The sequence below is a fragment of the Prionailurus viverrinus genome, unplaced genomic scaffold (genome assembly GCF_022837055.1).
Source record: "Prionailurus viverrinus isolate Anna unplaced genomic scaffold, UM_Priviv_1.0 scaffold_39, whole genome shotgun sequence".
Taxonomy (NCBI): domain Eukaryota; kingdom Metazoa; phylum Chordata; class Mammalia; order Carnivora; family Felidae; genus Prionailurus; species Prionailurus viverrinus.
The window spans coordinates 3,060,221-3,077,001 of NW_025927607.1; the positions used below are offsets into that span (position 1 = coordinate 3,060,221).

Here is a 16,781-nt window from a genome sequence, read left to right on the forward strand (position 1 = left end):
GTCTCAGCCGGGCACGCGGACGGAGCGTGTGCCTCCAGGTGCCCCTTCCTGAGACCCAGGACAAGGCACAGAAGTGCAAGTGTGGGAAGAAGACATCTGGAGAAAAAGGTGAGAAATTTGGAAAACGGGAGTGCAAAGGTCCGACATTGGATTGACAAAGAGCCAAGACAGGGCAGAGCGGGGAAGGTCGCTAACAAGGTGACTGAAGGGACACTGTGCTCCATCTGAAGAAGGCCTGCTGCCCAGGAGGCCTCACAGCGGCCCTTGCCAGGCAGGCCCTCAGGGTTCTGGAGCTCCGGGCACCAGGGGTAGGCCTCGTCAGCGGTGCTGGATTCCCCAACGGTCACTCGGACGCAAGACGAAGACACGAAAGTCCTGCAGGAAAGTGGCTTCTGCACCCGACCACGTCATCGGTCAGATGTGAGCCAGTGGGGACACCCGCCAGCATGCCAGGACTCACGTTCGCATCCGGCGCAAGCTCCTGTGCCCGTGCGAGGTGAAGGAAGGGCTGCGCAGGAGCCCCTGGGGTCCTGGGAAAGGGGCGGAGCCTCCCCAGGGAGGTGGGGGGCCGGGGGCATGTCCCCCAGGCCCCAGGGGGGCCTTTGGACCGCCTGCTATGCAGGGGCTCCTCCATGTGGATTAATAACAGGCACACAGAAAACGAAGCAACTTCAGGACAAACAAGTTGTGCAAATAAAGAAATGCAGGCAGGGCCACTTCATGTTGGTGTATACTTTCTGTAAGTCACCTGTCACAGGGCAGGGAGGGGCACGTGTTCCTGTCCTGAGCCTAGTGGGGCTCTCTGATTGACGTGCATTTATCTACTTTGAAAACAACAGAGAAAAAAACCCCAAAATGTAACTGGAACATAACTTTTGTAGCACACGTATCCAACGGATTGGTATTAACATAGCAAGAGTTCCTACAAGGTCCCAAGAAAACACCCAAAGGAAAATGGATGAGAGATCGGCCGTTGGACTTCCATCCACTGAACACCTAGGAACCCTGCCTGCTGTCTGGTGTGGTTCTAGACATTGTGCCCAAGGGACGGACAAGAAAGCCCCGGCCTGGCCAGCAGGCACTCTGAGCTCTGCACAGCTCACCGGCTACATGACACGGCCACCCAGGGCCCCACTGCAAGTACCTCACATTCTACTAGGAGGAATGGAAAATAAACACAAAGATGCTCCAGCTTTACTAGCCGTGACGGAACCGCTCCTGGAAACGTCGAAGGAAGCAGGGTGCACTCGTGCATCGCGTGGGTCAGGATGGACACGGTAGCGCCTGCTTGGCGAAATGGGGACAAACGGGCGGCAATGTGGTGTGATCCGCCCCGTCGCTCAGAGCGCGCAGGCCTTCAGGCGGGCAGCCCCCTCCTTAGGGACCCATCCCACAGAGACACCAGCACAAGCGAGCGAAGGTACCCACATCTGTTGGCCAAGTTACGCTACAAAAGAGTTGCAATTTATACCCACACGGGAGAATAACACAGAAACAGGTATCGATCTTTCTACCCCGAAATGGAATCGTGTGAACAACACATACTGCCTGAAAGATAAAATCACAGGACAAAATGCAAAGCAAGTGTTTTTCTTAACAAAAAGACGGGCCTGCGTGTTCACGGCGCACACGGGCAACACTGCCACATGCGGGGACGGAAGGTCTCTGGACAGACAGATACCAAGCTAATAGCAGCAGCCTCTGGGAAGTGAGCTTCAGGATGTGTGTGTAATGTGTGTTTTAATCTGTTACAGGCACACATTCTGTGATCTTTTAATAAAGAAAAGAAGCACCACACGCTGCTTGAAGGTGTCGTGTCCCCCAGCTGATTTCCGTTGGCCACCGGGAGCAGTGTGGACGTGCCACCGAATGGTGGGACGTGGCTCTCGGAGAGACTGGTCCGAGATCCCAGCTGGTGCTCTGCATATCAGAGGGCCAAGGGTGATGGTCGTCAAGGTCGAAAGGCTGGAGCACAGAACACGTGAGCCAACTTCCTTGCACAGAAGCTGCCTGGCATTTAACCACACCCACCCTCTCTCTCCTTTGGAAACACAATAAAGCCTTTTGAAGAGCTCTCTGAACACTCACACCCGGTTTTTAAAGAGCACACAGCCCCTGAGTGCCGAGGGAGGCTGCCCACCTGGCAGCTGGTGCTCGGCGGGGCCAGCACTGCCCAGGCCGCGGTGGCCTCCCACACCCTGCTCGGAGACGGCTTGGAGAGGGCGGAGGCCAGCGGCCCCAGCCCCGAGCAGGAGCTCGAGGGCCATTTATCACAGGCGACCGGCCGTAGTGCGTGGGCATCGTCCCCTCCTGTCCCTGCTACCGACCCGCACAGGGGTTTCTGCGAAGCGGCTCAGAACAAGGTACCGATGGCACACGGCACGGGAAGCAGCCCCTTCCCGAACCGCAGAGCCGAGCGTCATGTATGACACGCGCCCATTCCGTGTTCTGGTAACTTCAGCCTACTCCTCACATGGACATGGAACCAAATGCCACGAACGTCATTCAGTTCGCCAGGACACGGGAAAATTCGCTGGCCTGTTGGTATGTTTCATGGCTACGGAGGCACAGAGAACCCACCTGGCTCTGCACAGGCCACGGAAGGCTCTGGCAGATCTCTCTAAGGTGGTGGGGACATGCTGGGCTGCAGGCTCGGAACGGGACCCTGGTGCCCAGAGGCCAGCACGACCGTGTCAGAAGGGGCCTGCATCCATCTGGTTTGTGTTTGGGGTACAAGCCTTGCCCTTCATGTGCCTGGGCCCCCTCCCTGGCCTGGCCCCTGTGCTGAGGGGGTCCTGCTCCCCGCCCACCACAGCAGCTCGGAGCCCAGCACCCTGGATGCACGGGGCAAATGCTCACCGAGCCACCGCCCTGCAGAAATCGGGGGGCAGAGCGGATGTCGCCCTCGTGCAGGCACAGGGCGCTGCTGGTCAAGCACAGGAAATTGAGTCTGGATCCCAACTCACTGCGGTGTGACTGGGCAAGGCAATCAGCCTCAGAATCCGCCCCCAGGGGTCACCGCCGGCCGTGGGGAGCCGCTCGAGGACACGCAGGCTCTCCACAGACAGGGACTGCACCCCCTGGGTGTCAGGGTACCTCAGGAGGCACCAGGGGAGCACCAAGTGACTGGGTGCGGTCCTGGGGCGATGCACCATGACCCTCATGATGCTCATGTGACAGCAGCACAGGCTGTGTGAGGACGGGCACTGCCTGGGCGGGCGGGGGAGGGGAGCCGGTGCTGGGCCCACCTCGCCCCCTGCTGGGTGGGTGACCCAGCGGAACCGTGCACTCCTGCCCGGGGCTGGACCCACCAGGCGCCACCTCCTTCCCTCTGCTCTGGAGAGCAGACCCACCCGTTATGACCCAGCCTCTGGGAAGTGAGTAAGGAAGCTGGATCTGAACCCAGGCCACGGCCCCCAAGCCAGGGCGAAGTCACCCCCTGAACGCGCAGGGGCGTGGGTGAGTCGGTGCGCTCAAAGTCCCATTTTTGTAGTCTTTCCTCTTACCGACTCTTACAGAAACGCAGCTATAAATTATTTAGAATTACTGACATCGAGTGTTGGAAAGACACTTTTAGAATGATACAGGACACCTAACTACACTCTATTCCCTTAAGTGGCTTAAATGTTTCCACTGAAATCTTTATATTATTAATATTATTAATGTGCTGGCGACGCCCTTTTAAAAAATGGATCCCGCAATCAAATCTTAATTAAGTTCTTCTGGAACGCCGCGTGCTCAGCGGCACCTCCCCAACTGTGACCAGGACAGTCTTCGTTTCTCAGTGGAACAGGACCTGGGGCGGGGGTGGGGGGTAGCTGTGGCACAAGGTCCGAGCAAGCGGGTGTTAGAGGCCCTGTTTCCAGACCCCAGAGAAGCCCAAGGCAGCATGGGGGCCAGCAGGCACAAACACTGGAGTCACGGGGCCTGTGAGGCAAAGGTCGCGGGCCACACAGCTCTGGGGAACGGCAGCGGGTCAGCAGTGGAGTTCACTGTCCCGCCTCCGGAGTCTTCCGGGACCCTGGCTACAAGAGGTCACCGCCGGGTTCTGTGTCCTGTGACAGGGGCCCGTCTCCGGGTGGTGCCGGCCTCGTTCGGCTGGGAGACGGAAAGAACCAGGGCAAACGTCCCCTGACGGGCACCCTCACTTCTGCTCAGAGTGGGGCATGTGGGCTCAGGCCAGGGAGCTGCGTGAGCGCCACCAGAGGCAGGTGACGTTCTCTGTCCTTTCCTGGGACATCAGGGGGAAGAGGGCGAGGTGAGTCCCCTGGGCCAGAGGTGGGTGGCTCTGCTTGGCGGCCAGGTCCCCGGACTTCTGCTTCTGCCGTCGGGACCGCGGGGGCCATGCTCGCCACACCCGGGGCAGGAGGAAGCTCTGCCTGCTCAGTGTATCCACGGCGGGGAGGATATGGGGGTGCAGGGCCCCATGTCACTGATGAGAAACTGAGGCCTAGGGGACCTAAGGAATCCATCAGAGGGCACACAGAGCTTCAAAGCCAGTGAAAAGATCCAACCCGAGCTGCTGGACGGGGGAGCCCACAACCTGCCCACGCACTTCGGGTGAGGGGAGCTTCCGGTGGCTCACTCTTTCCGGGCCCCGAGCACCTGGGGCAGGCCCGGTCTCGGCCCCTCTCCCGGCACGGTGCCCGCTGCTGCCCGTGACCTCCTGCTCTGTGGATGAGAGTGTGGTTAAACACAGCACCAGGTTCCAGAAGGGGGCCTGGGGGGCCAGCCTGGGAGAACCGGCCACCATGCGCTTCTGGCGAGCGCGTGGGTTCTCTCTAGGCGAACCCACAACCGTTCTCAGCAGACGAGTGAGAGCCACGTACCCCAAACTGAGGAGAAGAGGACCGCAGTGGCACCTTCCTTTCGCCAAGAAAGGAAACCCTGCCCGTGCCTGCAGGGTCCTCGCCTCGGCTCGGCCAACCCCACCGAGGTGCTGGTCGGGGACTCTGGGCTCCAGCTCCAGGCCCGTGGCCTTCGTGGTGCGGTCCTTCCATCTCACACACCTGGACCGTCAGTCAAGCACCACTGAGGGGCCTCCCCACAATTTCTGGCTCTGGATTCAGGGTCTGCTCCCCGCGTGCCACACCGACTCCGCCGGGGCACAGCTCTGACTACCGAGAGGCCCCGAGTCTTCTGTCTTTAGGGTGGGGCGGCGGGGGAGCCGTCCAGCCCCGTCCCCCAAAGCCTCATCACTCGCGTAAAGATGCTGATGTGACTGCCTCAAAGCGTATCTGTCAAAAGTCAACCCAGATCCTCCGGGTAAAAAAGATTTGTGTTTACAAAGAAAAAGCTGTGCCACAAGGGCCTCATTTCCACCAAGCAGGGCGTCCTGGAGTTTCCCACGATGCTCTGCACCCGCGGGCTCCACGCGCCGCGTCTGCGACCAGGGTAGCCCGTGGCCACAGCCGGCCCTCACCTCTCGAGGCAAAGCCTCTGGAAGGCACTCCTCTGGCCTTTGCCCTTCCGGCCACCCTCGTGCCCCAGCCACAGCCGCTCTGATCTTTCTTAAAAGCCACTGCCCGCTGAAACCATCACCGCTGGACAGAGTCCAAGAGAGCCTGAGTCTGAATGCCCTTCTTTGCTGGCGACAGAGCCGCACACACCCTGAGGCGTCGTGCTGACATGTCCTCGCGGGACACAATGAGGTCCTTTCTTGAATACATTTGCTCCTACCCTGGGGCCCCCGGCCGCCCCCGCTGCCCAGGCCCTGCCTAGAGCCGGCGCTGAGGGCCGAACGCTGGCTGCCTTGCTCCGGCAGGACCCTGGGCCCGTGGGCGGGAGCTGCCGTGTCCCGGACCCACCAGGGGATGCTCCGAGCTGTGACAAAGTGCAGCACGCCATGAGCTAGGCTCTTGTTCACGAATGAGCTTGAGTGTTAAAAGGGCAGCTGTACTTACGTGAGGTTCGCTGCTTTTGGTATGAACCGTCAGGAAGCGCTTAAGGATTATTTTAACACGATGCTCTAATAATAATTTCAAAAAACCCCAAATACTTAAAAATGAGCTGGGATTCCCTCCGAGTGCGCATCCCAGCCTGGCTCAGCGTCTGGGGATGTGGGAGGGGCCGGCTGGGAGCCCCGCCCTCAGGCAGCAGCAGACCGGGCACTGACCTGTTTTTCTGAGCGGGAAATCGTCTTTGGTGTCGTACATTCCCAGGACCGGGTGGTTGTAGGAGGCCGACACCCCGCTCTGGGGCGGGGAGCTCTGGTCGAGGGAGCTGTGCTGTGTTTTCCTGGAGAGAAGAGGCAGAGACAGACGGCCGAGTTAGCCAGGGTGTCACATCAGCCCCGGATCAGCTGTGGCCGCGCACGGAGACCGGCCTCCTGGCGGGGGCCAGACCAAACTCGGGAACCCAGGCCGAGCACGACCTCCGCTGCCGGACCCTGGTGCAGGAGGGGCGAGGGCCCGTGCAACCCCCCACCGTCACCCCGTTCCCGCCTGGGGGCTCCCTGCACTGACTGCTCTCTGGCCACCCACCGGGTCACCGCCAGACACACAGGGCCTGTCCTTGGGGCAGACGGGGGGGCGGGGGGGTTGCATGTGCACAGAACCAAAGGCGGTTAGAGGTGACTGAGATCTGGGGGTGTGTCTGGAGCTGGTGATGATGAGGTCTGGGGTCCCCAAAGGGACGTCCTTTCAGCAGAAAACACCGTCATTTGCACCTCGAGAGGAACCAAAGCCACCCAGGCGGCCCCCTTCTCTGAGGACGACGGGTCTGGACTAGAGGCACCCTGTGCCTGGAAGCTGGTCTGTGCAGTTTCCTGCCCCTAGCAACCAGCCAGGCATGACTCAATCCTCAACACGGGGAGACAGGGTCAGGCTCCGGGAGGAGGTGCAGGGGGGCGGGAGCGGGGATCGGGGCTGGGGAAGCGGTGCCACTGGCCCTCAGCCAGACCATCGGCCAACTGGGGCTTCGGTGGGACGGCCGGCTGGGCCCTGCCGGAAGCATCCACGCAAGGCGTGATGAATCCCGTTGCGTCTTTCAACTGCGTGATCTACTTAATGACTTGAAACGACTTGCCAACTTACTCACTTGGCATTTGGTAGCCTGTTTGTTTGGATCCACAGCACCGCGTACGCACACACCTGGCGTTGTCTGAACGGAGACTGTGGGCTCTTAAATGCCTACAGGTGGATGTTTAAATACCTGAGCGCAGACTGGTGCTGCTCACGGAGAATGTGCCGCTCGCAGAGACCCTCTCTGTGAGTGTGGCCCTGACACGTGGGCCGTGGGGCCCGGCCGGGCTACGTGGCAGCAAAGTGCTCAGAGAGCCCCGGACACGGCCCGCCGGGCGCCTGCCAGCAGCAGCCAGAGCGCGGCTCCTTCCTCAGGACGCGCTCGCCTTCCCGGGACGGGTGCACCCACACACCGGTACCGCGCGGGGGGCCGCCGCCTCGGGTGGGAAGGCTTCCCCTCGGGGGCCGTTCTCTCAGGGTCTCCCGAAAGGTCTGAGGGCAGCACTGTCTCTCTACGGGTTCACATCCCCAGAGGGGATCCCCTCGGTCAGCTCCAAGTCGCTCAGGGCCAAGCCACGACGTGGGAAAGAACTCGCCTCTTCCTCCGTGAGAAACACGGGAGGACCCGTGTGTGCGTGAGGGGACGGGAGAGAGACGTAATAGTTACTGACAGGGTATCGCATCAGTGGACGTTACTGCAAATAATATCTGGTGTCGCTAGAGACTTCAATTGTAGATCGTTTCCGTTGAGGCCAGAAGCTGGAAACGCTACGCTTCAGATCTAGCAGGTTTTCTCTTCGGGTTGGCGTCTCGAGACGCTGTCAGCATTAAACCTCCTGACCCCCGCTCCAGCCTTCGGAGGAGCCTCGACAGGACGGTCCGGGCGCAGGCTGCCCCAGTGCCACCGCTGGTGCTGCCCCGTCTCGGGCCGGAGACTTCGAGGGAGTGACTTCCGGCAGCACAGCTCAGCTCCTCGCGCCTGCGGCCCTGGGGTGCCCGCCGCACAGGCCCCGGGGGCCCCTCCAGGGCAACCCCCCCCCCCCCCCCCGTCACACCCTCCTGGGGACCGGGCACGTGTGGTCGCTCCAGGCCCGGGTCCAGTCCCTGGCCGCACGGGCACGGCACACGGACGCGCTCTCACATTTGTGCTAATCGTTGTGGGTGGAGCGAAGCTAGGGTCAAAGTTCAGTTCCTTCTCCAGGAAGACCCGGTTTTCACCGTCACAACAGCAAGTGAACATGACAGTCACTCCACGGTGTCGGCCTCGGGGTGACAAAGCAAGACAGCGGCCAAGTTTCGTGCAAACAGCGCTGTCCCCTGGCTGACTTCCCTGAGACCACGTTCTTTCGCACTCCAGCCTGTGTGCCCCAAATCCCTCCGAGGGACCTGAACCCAGAGCAATTGCAAGCTTCGTCCCGTCAGGGCCCTACCTCGGGGAGCCCTGCTCAGGGAGCGGTTCCTGTCAACCCCTTCTGGGACCCTCACCTGCCCTCAACCCTGCGGCCCTTCCCTCAACTCCAAGCTCCCTCCTCAGTGCTCTGTTTCTGTTCCTGCCGGGACCGCCCCCTTCCCTGCAGCCTCCAGGACGGGAGGCGACGTGCTCTCCCAGCCCACAGGCTCTGTCCTGTCACGTATGACCCCGTCACCGCAGCCTCCGCTCCTGCCAGTGGTCTCCCCACCCCAGGATCCCCCCGACTCACAGGGGAGCCTGGCACCGGCCACCCCAATCTTCCGCCGCGACCGCGGCCACCATCCGAGCACTCGGACGCGGTCAGCCCACGACTCCTGCTTGCCACCACGTGACCTCCTCCAGGCTCACAGTCTTCTGGCCCCTCGCCAGCCTTACCTCCCCAGACCTGGCGCTTCCCCGCCCGCCGACCACAGCTGCTAAACACTGCAGCCACGCTATCCGAGCCTCCCTCCCGCCCGCAGGCCCAAGAGCCCCTGCCCGCTTGCCGCCTCCACAGGCCTGTGGTCCCGGCTTCCCCCAGCGCCTCCTGGTCTGAGGCCCCCGCCCCCGCTCCCCTTCCTGCCATCTTCAGCGCAAACCCCGCGGATACCGTCTCACCCGCTCCCCAAACCGCCTTCCGTGGGGCATCAGCCCATAGCCCCCAACCCCAGGGGAGGATGGAGCTTTCCCACAACAAGCACCCCAGCCAGACGTGGGCCCCCGGGGGCCGCTACAAGCATTTCTAAGGAATCCTCCACGTGGTGGCTCTGGGGCTCACGGTGTCACCCGTGGCTCTTCAGGGATGCTGTTGCCTTTGCTCGTCCGTGTGAGTCGTGTCCCCGGCTGAGCAGCGTGCACACCAGCAGCATGCTTCGATGAGTGCAGCTTAAGGGACCGAGCAGCAAGCGATGGCTGCACACAGAACGAGGGCGCCGTCTCTGCCTCGGAATCAAAGTACTTTCTGACTGGTCACCGGTGTCACCTGCCGGGTCCTCGGGATCATCTCAGTGGAATGTGGTGGGGTTTTTATTTAGTCCACACAGTTGTCCGCTGGGGGCTTGAGAACAATACATTTTCCCCCGATGAAACAGAAGGTAATCATATTTTGATTTATGAAAACCACCTTATGGATTTTGTGAGAGATGAAATCAGCCCTGAAAACGGGAGAAAACTAGATTTCAAAGCAAAAAGCCGCAAAGCACCCTTGGTCACTGCTTAAGGCCACATAAACCCGCTCCTCCGCTCCAGACGTGGCCTGTGCCGGGGCCAGCTCCCATGTGACGGGCTGGTGCTCAGGGGACATCCCTCTGCGCGCGGGCATTGTCGCGGACTTTTCTGCCGCGGTGCGCCAGCCTCTCCGGCTGTTAGCACGAACGAGGCTCTCTTGTGGCCTCTGTCAACCACGTGGGCTCTGCGAAAGGGCTCCTCACGTGAACATGAAAAACAGCACAGATGCTACGGACCTGCCTCGCAGTCAACAAAACAGCGGGTAGAAATCCAGCGGGTGCACATGGACACGTTAGACCGCGGTGCCAGTGAGGTGGCTCCTTTTGTGGCCAACATACACGGGAGAAGAGTAATGGCCAGGCGCCAGCCTCTGTCATGCAAAGACCGGCCCCACTCTGTCTGGGTGACCGTCCCGGCATTTGCCGCTGGACTGCGCCAGCTGTCGCGAGCCCGCTCCCTGCTTGGCGAGTCTCTGCCCACAGCCTCCCCCGCCTCTCAGGGTGAAGACCCGGTACCGCGCCGGCCTACGGGTGGTGCCCGGCCACAGGGGCCCCAGACAGGAGGCCCGGGCGCCCGCACCCCTGCACTTACCCGTACCAGTAGCGCGGGTCGCTAGAGATGCAGTGGTTCAGGTTCCGGTGGGCCAGCGCCTTCTTTTTATTGAGGACAAACTCCTGAAGCTTCATCTTCACTTCTGTGCTGGCCACGGCACCTGGCGCGGGAGAAAGCACGGACAGGTGACCGGAGGTGGCGGCCCAGCGGCGCAGACAGACGCGCAGCTCTGTGCTGGGGAGGGAGCAGCGGCTCGGAGCCCGGCCTGCGAGCCGAAATCGATCCGAAATCGGGACGCTGCTGGTGCCAGGAAGGCTTCTCAGAGGAAGGGGAAGGACAGGAGAAGGGTTGAGAAGGGCTCTTCCTCCCACGAACATTTCGCAGAACCGCGCCCCATCGACCACGGAAAAGTAACCAGCAGACGGACTCACTGTCACCTAACACGGATCGGCCGCCGGGGGCACTTTCGGACCCTCACGTGAAAGCACGTGGCGAACGGGCGCGGGCAGCACGCGGCTCCGTCCCCGCTACGGCACACGCGGCCGAGCCCCGGAGGTTGTGTGCACGCACCGCCACCAGCGGACGGGAGCAGGTGCGCCGTGACGCGCGTGTCCACGGCGGCCTCGTGCCCGAGGGAAGGCGGCTTTCTGCTCCCGGGCCGCTTCCCCGGGGCCCGTGTGGGCAGCCCGCACGCGGGCAGCGCCTGCGCCTCGCGGGGTTCTCGGGGGCTGGCTGTTCACAGCCCCGGGGACAGGAAGCTGCAGATCGGAGAGACAGACGTGCGCACACAGATCCAAGTCCAAAGCCACCACCCTGACGCAAGACCTGCCCCGTCCGATCCGTTCTCAGCGCCCCGTGCAGCACGCCTGCCTTCCCCTGGCAAGCGGCGTCAATGCTTCCCGTTATTGTCGAGAATCCCAGCGGGACTTTTTTTAATAGTAACGTTTATTTACTCATTTACTTGAGGGGGGAAGAGAGGGAGGGAGCGTGGGAGGGGGCGTGGGCAGAGGGAGAGAGCGAATTCTAAGCAGGCTCCACGCTCGGCCCGGAGCCGACCCGGGGCTCCATCTGAGACGCCGTGAGGTCTTGACCCGAGCTGACATCAAGACTCAGACGCTTAACCTACCGAACCGCCCAGGAGCCCCTCAAAGCACCCTCTAATTGCTTCTCAAAATGCCTCCGTACACTGACCACCACGAGCCAACCGTGGCCATGCACCAGAGGCAGGCACCTTGTACCTTCGGGAGCACTCCGGATCACCACGTGACCCTGGTCTGCATCAGTACTCGGGATCACCACGTGGCCTAGTCTCTTCTATTAGTACTCGGGGTCACCATCTGACCACGCCCTTATCAGTATTCGGGATCACCACGTGACCCCGTCTCTCTCAGTACTTGGGATCACCACGCGACTTACGTGTGTGCACGCACGCGCATGTGCCTCCAGTTCCCGGCACCGAGCTCCTAAAACCTTGTAAACTCCTAAGTGATAAGAACAGTAGGGCCATCTCTTGTTCTGATGCAGTGACCCTGGCTGCACTCTCGGACGGCTCCTGGAGGGGCTGGCCACCAAAAGACCAAGCCGTGGTTAGAAGCTTGGAATCCTCAGCCCCATTGGATTGGGCGGAGAGGGGCTGGAAACAGAGTTAATAATTGCTCACCAGGAAGCCTCCATACAAAGTCCCAGTATGGGGTGCAGAGGGTGCTCCCCAGAGGAAGCACATGCACGTACTGAGAGGGCGACGCGCCCCAGCTCCACGGGGTCAGAGACTCCCGCGCCCGCGACCTGCCCGTACCTCGTCCCACGCGCTGCTTCTCCTGGCTGCTCATCTCTGTCCTCTGCCACGTCCTTTACTAAACTGAGGAGTGTCAGGAGCCTCCCCCTGGGTGCTGTGAGCCGGCCGGCAAGTTCAACAAGCAAGGAGGGGGCTGTGGGAACCTCTGAGGACCTACAGCGGCTGGTCAGACGCTCGGGTGACAGTCTGGATTGGCAACCGGCGTCTGCCGGGGGGGGGGGGGGGGGGCTTGTGGGACCGAGCCCTCAGCTGAGCAGTGTCCAAACAGACGGACTGTAGGACGGCCAGGGGGTGACGGAGCGCTGCGTCGTGGGCAATCCCAGCAGCGTCACGTTCCAGGTCCGCGTGGGTCTACGTAAAGGGCAAACACGGGAGGAAAGACCTGGGTTCCTCCCAACAGAGGAGGGAAATACTGGTTGTTTCCCAAATTTGATATTCAAACGCTTGTTTGCACGTAATCCGCTCTGGTTTCCCCATTACCCGGAAGCTTTGAAATTGATCTTCCTTTCGCTGGTTTGGTAAATAATAAGTTTTATTTTATCCTTGTTTCCCGGTGTTGGGCTTTCATTCATTTATGTGCTTGCTGTTGCTATGTGTTCACGGTTCTTTCTGATGCGTGTGAAATGGATTTTGGTGTATGTGACTCTATAGGTATTTTGACAGGTTGCTCGTGCATTGTTAGCATCTTCAGAGAAACCATCTTTCTTGCCACCGTTATCATCCGCACACTGAATTCTGTCCAGCTGTCCGTATGTCTGCCGTGCTCCAGGGCAGCGTCCCCCCGCAGTAAGGTCACAGTGGGCCTCGCGTGTGTTGTGGACGACAGTCAGACAGCACAGACCCCTGGGAACAGGGTCCAAATTAGATCATCCAGGGAAACACAGGTTCACTAAACCGACCCCAAACCACCTTCAGAAGCTCCCGTCGCGACACACGGACTTGTGTCTTGGGCCTTCCCAGGCTCTGGGGAGACGGCCCCAGGGGCACGTGAGAAGAGAAGCCTGCCAGAGCTCTCTACGTGCCGGGTGCCAGCCAGCGGGCACGGTGTCCCGGCGACACTCGTGAGGAGGGCACGCGGGACGACTCACGCTAACAGGCCGGGCCGTGGGGGGTGGCCAAAGGCACAAAGTCACACGTGCTTCCGGGCAGCGCGGCTCAGTTCCCCGAAACGTAGCCAGTGTCAGAGGGAACACAGATTCTGAACGTGCGGAGCCCGTGTTTCCCGTCTGCGAGTGGACGTGTCAGAAGATCGCACGTGCAGACACAGAGACCTGCCTACGACGTGCCCGGGCATGCAGTCACGTGGCGTTCGTGACAGCGCAGGGGCACCAGGAGGGTGGCAGCACATACGCCAAGGGCTAACCGCGACCGTACACGGCGGGCCTGGCAACCAGGAGTGAGACGAAGGACAGGGGACGCAGAGGGTCGCTGACGAAGGGGAAACGCGAATTGGCCAATAAATGTGCGAGATATGCGCAACCTGCGGAGATGGAAGAAACCACAGCGAAACGAGGACTCTGGTTGTTCCCTCTCGGGCTGCTGGCCGTGCAGGGAGGATCAGACTTCCTGCTGAGGAGGAGCAGCAGGAAGACCCAGACGGAGGAAGAGCAGATGGCCTCCCGGTCCTGCAAAACTGCTTCCGGAAGAGTGGACCACGCAAAGTAGGAGACAAGCAGCAGACACTCTCGGTGGGCTGGGCAAGGCCGTTCCCGAAAGTTTCCCAGCAAACCCAAACTGTGCGTCAGCTCGCCGGATCTTCCCCAGAACCACCGGCCCGGTGGCTCCACTTGCCCTCCACGGGGTGGGGGGACGCTTATGACTCCCCTGAGGGCCCTCTGGGGACAAGCTGGCCCCGAGGACCAGGTTTAGGCGGCCTCTGGCTCTCCTTGCTTCGGCCACAGCCCTGGCTGATGTCTCGGGCTCCAGAACTCAAAGGAGGGCAAAGAACAAACGCCCCACCGCGGCAGGGAGTGCACGCGACAAATCCCAGCGACAGGCAAGCACAGCGGGACGTGGCGAAGGAGAGCGGCCCCTCCTGGGGGAGACCCTGGCCCTGTTGCTGGCCGGGGCTGTGGCACCTGCCAGCCACCGGCAGGGCCTTGTGCCCTGAGCTGCCTGCTGTGTCCTCACGGCAGGACATACGTCTGCGGGACTGACATGGGGTCCCTCGGCCAGCTCGGGCCGGGACAGGGCACCTTACCAGGCTCTCGTGGAACCAAATCAGGACCAGCCCACCTCCCTGAGCTCAGGAAGGTTCCGACATAAATACACCACACGAATGCCGCAGCACCTCCTGGGCACGTCGGGCCGAGTCCACATTCCAAGAGGGGGCAGACGGTGACCTGGTCAGAAAGGTGGACCCTCCCTGGCCCTTCCCAGGCCACCTGTGGCTGGAGGCTGACGCACCGGGCCCTTCCTCACAGGGGTGGTGGGCACGACTCACACCCATACACACGCGGGGCCCGCGGCAGACGCCGGGCCACAGGTGTGTGACGCTGGGCCACAGAGGGACCGTCTTCTCTTCTTGGCACTTTACGCGAAGACGATTCCAAACGGAGCTGTCATCCTTCCAGTCACTGACCCATCTCTCAACAGATTCTGCCACCTTGACTTTTTACCTGCAGGTTGTTTGTCCTGGTCATGTACGTTGAAATCTTTGCATTCTAACTGTGTCCTCAATTCCAATCCAACATGCATCGCAAAACGCTTTTTTTGACACTTATAAAATACTTGAGTAAAATTTTTTTTCTTCTCTCTTTTTTTAATTTTAATTTCAATTTTAGTTTACGTAGTGTCATGTTAGTTTCATGTGTAGAGTATAGCGATTCCACACTTCCATAAGTTACTCTGTGCTCCTCCGGCTTCCTCTTCTTTATTTACTTACTTATCTATCTATTTAGTTTGAGAGAGAGAGAGACAGAGAGAGACAGAGGGAGTGAGCACACGTGGGGAGAGGGGCAGAGGAAGAGAGAATCTTGAGAATCTTAATCCAACCTCAGTGCAGAGCCGGATGCGGAGCTCGATCCCACAACCCTGGGATCACGATTTGAGCCGAAGTCAAGACTCAGGTGCTCGACTGACTGAGCCACCCAGGCGCCCCTAGATTCGTCCACTTAAAACCAAAATTATAGAGTCAATAAAACACATTTGATAAACAAATACCAAATGTCTTTCATTTTTACTTAAAAAAAAATTAATTCCTCTTGGTTATCACGCATCCATCTGACAGGGTTTCCAGAGACGTAATTATGCGCCAGGGTCTGATCTGGCCAATGGGGATAAAGATGTAAATAAAATACAAGAGATGAAGTCCCCTCCCCACAGGGAAGGGGATCTAAGGACCAGGCGATTGGCTCCTTCTTCTCAAGCCCCGCTGGGCTCTGAGGAAGCTCCCCTTCGCACGTGGGATACAGAATCACCTTCTGGACCAGGTACTGGGTCTTTTAACTCCAGCCTCTTGAGCCACTTTTTTTTTTTTTCCTTTTTAAAATAAAGTGAATGACTTTGCCTCAAACGATGGCACGTTTTCCCCACCCCGGGCTGTGCTTGTAAATAACAGCGAAAAGAAGCGTAGCTGTATTCGTCCCAGACTGCCCAGAGAACAAAGACTTGCCTTCGATTGATTCTCCCTTTGAATTTGTGTTAAAAGACGGTATGTCTTAGATTCTTAAATGTAGTTAATCTAAGTAAAAGTTCCCTGACGAAAGATCATGTGTTCATGCTGAACGAGATGAAACCTGCCACAAGTTCCAAGAATTCACTGGTCCTTAGAGCTAACAGCATTGACTGCTATCAATAAGCAAAAGAGAACTGCAGAATTATTTAAATTCAAAGTACGGTGAACGTTTATCAATGTGACAAAACTTTAATTAAATATTCAATAGGAAATTCCCTTTTAAAAAAACCCCAAGAAACTAAACAGATGCCTTGCCCTGCATTTTCAAATGCTGACAAACGGGAGACGCCCCAGGCCATTTGCATTTCCCCACAAACGCCCTTTAAGCTGGTGGGAACAAGGCTCTCCTTCATAGGTGCAGGGCTGCCCCCAGTGGCGCGGGGCACGGGGGCCTGCCAGGCCTGCCTTCTCACAAGACCACACTCGGGGCTGCAAAGCCTACACAAGCGAGCCAAATACCCACACTGTACACAGTTTATTATTAATAATAAAACCTGACCACCCAAATCCACAAATTGAAAACCACCAGGGCTGCTGTGAGTGACGAGCGAGGAGGAGGGAAGCAGAGAACATTCCAACGCTCCGGTTGTGGGGGTCGGGGGGGGGAAGATTTAGGAGGTAGAGAAGAAATTGTTTTTGACTTGTAAACAGATCTAAAATGTTTTCCGAAGGCAAATCGTTTCGCATTTTGTGAGGCTTAAGATGTTATTTTTATTGGAAGCTTCTGGTAAACTCCTAGGAACCAATGGAGCTGCTTTTTAGCAAAATCTGAAAACCTGGATTTGTTGGTTCGTTGTGGCATACATCAACTAGCCGATGCTTACGGTTTTAACGTCCATCCTTTGGTGAACAATTACCCTCCTCGAAAGCAAAACGTAAGTCGGATGTACCACTGAGGCCAAAGCAAAGCCTGAGAGAGGAGAAAGGAGCAGGCCCCAAGGCAGAGGCCACTGTGTGCGTGTGGCCCCACCAAGCACACCTGGGCCCCCAGGAGAAGGGCTCCTATATGCGCCAGGTGCTGTCATGTACAGGGCGGCTCTCCCGCATAGAAGGCGGCCCCCAACGACAGGCCATGGAGCCCCTACGACAGATCCCTAACACACAGCAAGCGGACTCACC

General features: G+C 59.3%; 1 protein-coding gene across 4 annotated transcripts in view; it reads right to left on the reverse strand.

Annotated features, from left to right (window-relative positions):
- Positions 1-16,781, reverse strand: part of HDAC4 (histone deacetylase 4) — a 286,561-nt gene that overhangs the window by 71,492 nt on the left and 198,288 nt on the right. For all 4 annotated transcript variants that reach the window (XM_047846439.1, XM_047846441.1, XM_047846440.1 and 1 more), the window contains 2 exons: positions 10,231-10,351; positions 6,116-6,237 (listed from right to left, as the gene is read on the reverse strand). In XM_047846439.1, the coding sequence (XP_047702395.1) occupies positions 6,116-6,237; positions 10,231-10,351 (243 nt within the window). The remainder of the gene's footprint in view (positions 1-6,115; positions 6,238-10,230; positions 10,352-16,781) is intronic.